This window comes from Mus caroli, chromosome 11 (genome assembly GCF_900094665.2).
Source record: "Mus caroli chromosome 11, CAROLI_EIJ_v1.1, whole genome shotgun sequence".
Classification (NCBI taxonomy): domain Eukaryota; kingdom Metazoa; phylum Chordata; class Mammalia; order Rodentia; family Muridae; genus Mus; species Mus caroli.
In genome coordinates, this window is record NC_034580.1 from 115,255,629 (window position 1) to 115,261,491 (window position 5,863).

Consider the following 5,863-nt stretch of genomic DNA (forward strand, 5'->3'; position numbering starts at 1 on the left):
TAAAGGCGTGCGCCACCATGCCCGGCTTGTTTGTTTGTTTTTAAGCGGTTTGTAAGATATCTTTTAAAAGCCGGGCAGTGGTGGCTCATGCCTTTAATGCCAGCACTTGGGAGGCAGATACAGGCGGATTTCTGAGTTCGAGGCCAGCCTGCTCTACAGAGTGAGTTCCAGGACAGTCAGGGCTACACAGAGAAACCCTGTTTTGAAGAAAAAAAAAGAGATAACTTTAAAAAGTGCTAAAACTCCCGGTCTTGAGTTACCCAAGGGTAGAATTTGCTTTCCCCGCTGCCAGCCCTAGCATGGGACTGTGGTGTAAAGTGTCTATGCAGCCAGCATGCATGTGCAGAGTGGAACCGAACTCTGTCCTGCATTTGGCGGCTTGGGCCCCTCGTGGCCCACTCAGGGCCACACTCCTCTCTCGTGACCCTGTGTCGCCACCTCGTATTGCCACGAGGCCAGGGCTGTTCTACCTCTCTGTAAGGCCTGGGAATTTAGGATAGGAATATGGATATGTGTGTGCGCTGGCCGGTGTTTTCTTTCTTTCTTTTTCCTTTCCTTTCTTTTTTTTTTTTTCTCCCACCCCGATTGCGAGACACCAGGTCACACGTTCACGTGTCTAACTCCCAACAGACACCAGACACTTAGATGACAAGCTCCACTTTAAAACAAGCAAACAGCATAACAAGATGTGTGTGTGTGTGTGTGTGTGCGTGTGCGTGTGTGTGTGTGTGTGTGTGTGTGTGTCTGTGTGTGTGTGAGGAGGAGTCACATATACACGTCAGGGTGTGCTGGTGTCTTTTCTGGGAGTCCCTGTCTTTATTTGAGAAACAACCTAATTCATTTTTAGTGCATAAGTAGAGTACATTTTTATTTTTTCCCTTCCCTCCTGGGAATTGAATGGTCTCTTGTGGGATCATAATGCCAACAGGTGGATCCTTCTCTGTACCCCGTTTTGTAATCCTAGCTGCCCACCTGTTTTTTTTTTTTTTAATGTGATTAGTGACTGGAGAGATGGCTCAGCAGTTAAGAGCACCTACTCCTCTTCCAGAGGTCCTGAGTTCAATTCCCAATAACCACATGGTGGCTCACAACCATCTTTAATGGGATTGATGCCCTCTTCTGGTGTGTCTGAAGACAGCTACAGTGTACACATATAAAATAAGTGAATGAATAAGTAAATCTTTAAAATAAAACAAAACATCGCTGCTTACTTGCCCAGAGTGTCACACCTCAGTGTTTGCAACAGTGCCAGGCTAGCACAGCGTGTCACCCCTCCCCTGCCCCTAGACCTTGAGTAATGAAGAACAAAACCAGGGATTGGAAGCCCTGCCTGCCCAGTGGTGCACGGATGGCGTTGTGGCGGGTGTGATTTTTCCTTCTGGTTGATGGGGGTGGTGCTACAAGTGAAAGCCATGACTTTGGGCCAGTGTCTGACCACACAGCTGCAGAACTGGTTTCCCTGCTTTGGGGTGTCCCACACTGGCCTTTGTCTGTATTAAGAAAACTCCATCTCTGGTTTTTGGGGCCTTTAGGGATCATCTGGTAGTCTACTTGGAGCCAGAGACAGCATGGCCCTGGGACTGGGGGTCCAGCATGGGACTCCAGGGGTTCTCCTGATAGAGAGAGAGGAAGAGTCAGGGGAGAGTGTGTGAGGAGCTGGCCTCTGGTGGGCGGTCTGATGATTCCTCTGTTTGAACAGAACCTGCTGGGATTGCAGAAAATCCCCCGACAGTTCTTCCTCCAGGTGTACCACACCTTCCTCCACATCGGAGAGACCAGGTACCTGTTGGCTTATGTCCTTCCTTCCAGACGCCCTCGTCACCCCCACCTTCATCCCCATCCAGGTGACATTTGTTCTTTCTCACATGGGTCCTTGGAAGCAGAGCTCTTCCATCACCCTGCCACAAGTTAGACACCCAGGCCAGGCCAGAGCCAATGTCAACAGCATTGTAGCAAGGACCTGGGCAGTGTGGACAGCCTTCCTCGAGCCGGTTAGTCAGGAAAGGCCAGACAGTGTCTCACTTCCAAAGTTCTCGGTGAGGGTAAGACCACAGACACAGCACCAAGAGCTGATACAGGGTACAGGGGCTGTGGGCAGGGCCAGTGAGCCTTGGAGAGAGTTGGGGAACCCATAGGGAGACTTTTCTCAAGAGTTAAATACCCACTGCATCAGTCCAGTGGGAGCCAGGATGCATGGCCTTTTCCTTATGCCGGAAATTATTTGGGGAGCCACCCAAGCTCGGGGCAATCTGCTGGGCTCCCCAAGGCCTGAAGCCAGTGGCAGGGTGCTTCCTGTCTGCCCTGGCTATTCACACTCATTATGGTTAGTGCAGTGGGCAGGGTGTCACTATGTAATCCCAAGGTCTCCAAACCTCTTGGGACCAGACTAAGCATCCATAGGCTAGAGGACTGGAAAACTGGGCCAATAGTCCAGTTACCGTGGTGATGAGGGGCCTCTCACCTCCCGGCCCTCACAGGGGTGTGGCCTTCGGAGGTCAGAGTAGCTCTGAAATAGAATAGAGACAGATTATTCAGAAGGTAGAAAGTGGGACAGAGAGAGAGAGAGACTTGCAGCAAAAGTTACACCACTGATAGTTATTCTCTTGTCTGTGATTCTGTCATTCGGGATGCTGAGGCAGGAGAATTACACGTTCAAGAACTATAGAGAAACCCTGCCTCAGTAAAGGAAAGAGCAGCCATAAACTGAGCCCATGCTGACTGCCTCCTTGCCCTCCACTCCCTCCCCCACCACTCCTCTTTCCTCTCCTCCTCCCACCCCTTTCCTTCTTGGTTCCCCTCCCCCTTCCCTCTGCACCATACCCCCACACGCACGCACCCCCTTCTGCAGGGTAGGCGACGCTGTCCTGGGACTGGCCTCCATGCTGCTGCTGCTTGTGCTGAAGTGTATGCGGGAACACATGCCTCCTCCCCATCCTGAGATGCCCTTTGCCGTGAAGTTCAGCCGTGGGCTGGTGTGGACTGTCACAACAGGTGAGGGGACCTGCTGGTAGAGGAGCCAGTTCCACAGCGGTCGTGCCCTGGACGGGGCTGTGGGCGGGGCTGTGGGCATAGGGGCTTCCCAGCTATGCTGAGCAGAAGACACAGGGCTGCAGGTAGTTTTCAGGCATGGTTGTCAGTGCAGCAGGGACGCTGTTGCTGCCATCTGGTGGTCAGAGACTAGAGGTGTGCCGACCCCACTGTGGGATGGGCGCCTCTGCAGAGTCAGTAGCACAAATAGCAGCAGAAAAAAATTAAGTCCCACTGAGACCAACCAACTCTGGTTTGTCTTTTCTTTTGTTTTATTTACAGGATGATCATTACTTTTAAAAACATGTTTAAACTTTTATGTATGTGTTTTGCCTGCATGTACCATGTTCATGCAGTGCCCACGGAGCCAGAAGAGGGCATCATATCCCCCAGAACTGGAACCATAGACAGCTCTTAGGGGCCCCCATAGCTGCTGAGAATTGAATCTGGGTCCTCTGGAAGAGCAACCAATGCTCTTAACCTTTGTGTCATCTCTCCGGGCCTCTTTTTAAAATATTTTAACTTATTCTTTGACATTTTCTTGATGAAAATCTCTCTCCCCGGTGACTGTCTTCAGCATGTCCCCTCCCACGTTCACATTTTTTAAGCAACTCACTGAATCTAATTAGTGCTGTATCCATCTCACAGTGCTGTAGGGCTCTCTGCTGGAGCATAAGCAGACTACCCAGAGGCCACCCTCTCTTCCCCAGCAGCAGGGGTGGGATCTCATGAGCCCCTCTCAACCTATGATGGAATATTGACTGACTTGATCCTTGAGTTTGAGGCCAGCCTGGTCTACAGAGTGAGTTCCAGGACAGCCAGGGCTACACGGAAAAACCCTGACTCAAAGAAACAAACAACCCATATAAACAAGCAAATTTCATTTATTGAGACTTGTGTGTCTTCTAGACCGTGAGGTGGCCATTGCCCTCACGGACAGCACGTGTGGAGATCAGTGAACATGTTGCAGGAGTTGGTTCTCTCCTTCCACTATGTGGGTCCCAGAGATCAGCCTCTGGTCTTCAGACTTAGTGTCAAGTGCCTTTAACCACTGAGCCATCTCCACAGCCCTAGGCTACTGTATTCTTGTCACTTTCTTTTCTGTTCCTTAATTATTGAGAAAGGAATGTGGACCTCTGGCTGTGGTTTATTTTCCTATCCAGAAGTTGTCTGAGATGTCTGTCCCTAGGGACATGAACATGTAAGATGGGGTCTATGTTGTTTCTTTTTCCTTTTGGAAATAACCTCTGCTCTACCGTGTCTCTGTAAGGTGAGATTTTTGTGGACATCAGAGAAATGAGATTTATTTTTAAGCCCTATTGTTGTAGAAATCCAAGGTTTAATCCCAATCCAAAGTTTCTATCCTGCCTTTGACCATTTAGTTCACAGAGAAAAGACACACACAACCTTTATTATTTACAATAAGCCTTGAACAGCACAAGAGCTGGGCCGATACCTACCCTTTATGTTGTTAGAATCGACTTTCCTATCTACTGTGTTTCATCTGGGCTGCTCTTAGCTCTAATTGGCCAGCCCTCAAGGCCATGTTTTCCTAACTCCTAACCCATGGCATCTCTCCTCCTCACCTTCTCCACTCTCTCGTGGTTCTCCTCCGAAGCCCCAGGCTCAGGAAGCCTAAAACCCACCTATTCCTCTTCTGCCGAGCTACTGGCTGTCCACATCTTTATTCACCAGTCAGAAATAACTTGAGGCAAGGTCACATAGAGTCACCTGGGTCTTCCTTTGGACTCTCTCTGGGTCAACCAGGTCTTGAGGAACCAGTATTAGCATTAGAGTTCAAGCAGCCTCAGGCCAACCCATACGTTTTCCCATTTTTTTGTCCAATTAAAACGGTTCTTTTTCTTATGGTAACTAACGATACATAGTAGGAACTATTTGGAAATGATTTTTAAAATTATTAAGAACTAATTACATTTAAAAGTCTGGTCTGGAGCTGGGCGTGGTAGTGCGCGCGCCTTTAATCCCAGCACTCTGGAGGCAGAGGTAGGAGGATTTCTGAGTTCGAGGCCAGCCTAGTCTACAAAGTGAGTTCCAGGACAGCCAGAGCTATACAGAGAAACCCTGTCTCGAAAAACCAAAAAAAAAAAAAAAAAAAGAGTCTGGTCTACTTGTATTTTGTAACTTAGATGAGGTATTTTACTCTCTATCCAATCTTAATGAGTTAGAATTTTTATCTATTTTTTTTATCTTAACCTGTATTACCATCCTAAAAACATCTTTTTAAAATCCTAAACAACTTAAGTTTACTTGTGAGGCTATAACTACCTAGTCTTCAACCCTGTCAGAGATTTGAGTAGGAATGAATATTATTTGAGTATGCAGGAAGCACAGGGACACAGATTCCAAAAATCATAGAAATGACAGAGATAGCTTGCCACCTGGAGAGTCCCTAATATTCCTTATAAAGTTGGAGCATCTATCTTCAGCCTTCTGGCCCTGAACTTCTGACAGACCTTAAGTAAAGCAGGAATTTTGAAGGACTAGCTTGCTCTGTCTTGGCAGACCTTAGTAGTCAACTATCCTGCATCTGTTTGTCCTTTTTGGACAGCATTCTGTCTGCAGATAAAGTTAGAGCATTCCTTGCCCAGTGGCTAGCTTGCCACAATTGAAGCAACTCCACACAGAGGTACTGATGCCCATCAACTTCCTTGAATTGGGATAGAGAGGGGCACTATCAGGAGCAGAACTGTCTCATAGTCAAAAGATCTTTTAATAATGAAATGATTTTTTTTTAAAGATTTATTTATTAACATTGTAGCTGACTTCAGGCACGCCAGAAGAGGGCGTCAGATCTCATTACAGGTGGTTGTGAGCC

The 5,863-nt window shown here is 47.9% G+C and overlaps 1 protein-coding gene across 2 annotated transcripts in view; it reads left to right on the forward strand.

The window, feature by feature from the left end:
- Positions 1 to 5,863, forward strand: part of Slc26a11 (solute carrier family 26 member 11) — a 24,645-nt gene that overhangs the window by 4,858 nt on the left and 13,924 nt on the right. For both annotated transcript variants that reach the window (XM_029483896.1, XM_021176391.1), the window contains 2 exons: positions 1,700 to 1,779; positions 2,849 to 2,991. In XM_029483896.1, coding sequence (XP_029339756.1) covers positions 1,700 to 1,779; positions 2,849 to 2,991 — 223 coding nt within the window. The remainder of the gene's footprint in view (positions 1 to 1,699; positions 1,780 to 2,848; positions 2,992 to 5,863) is intronic.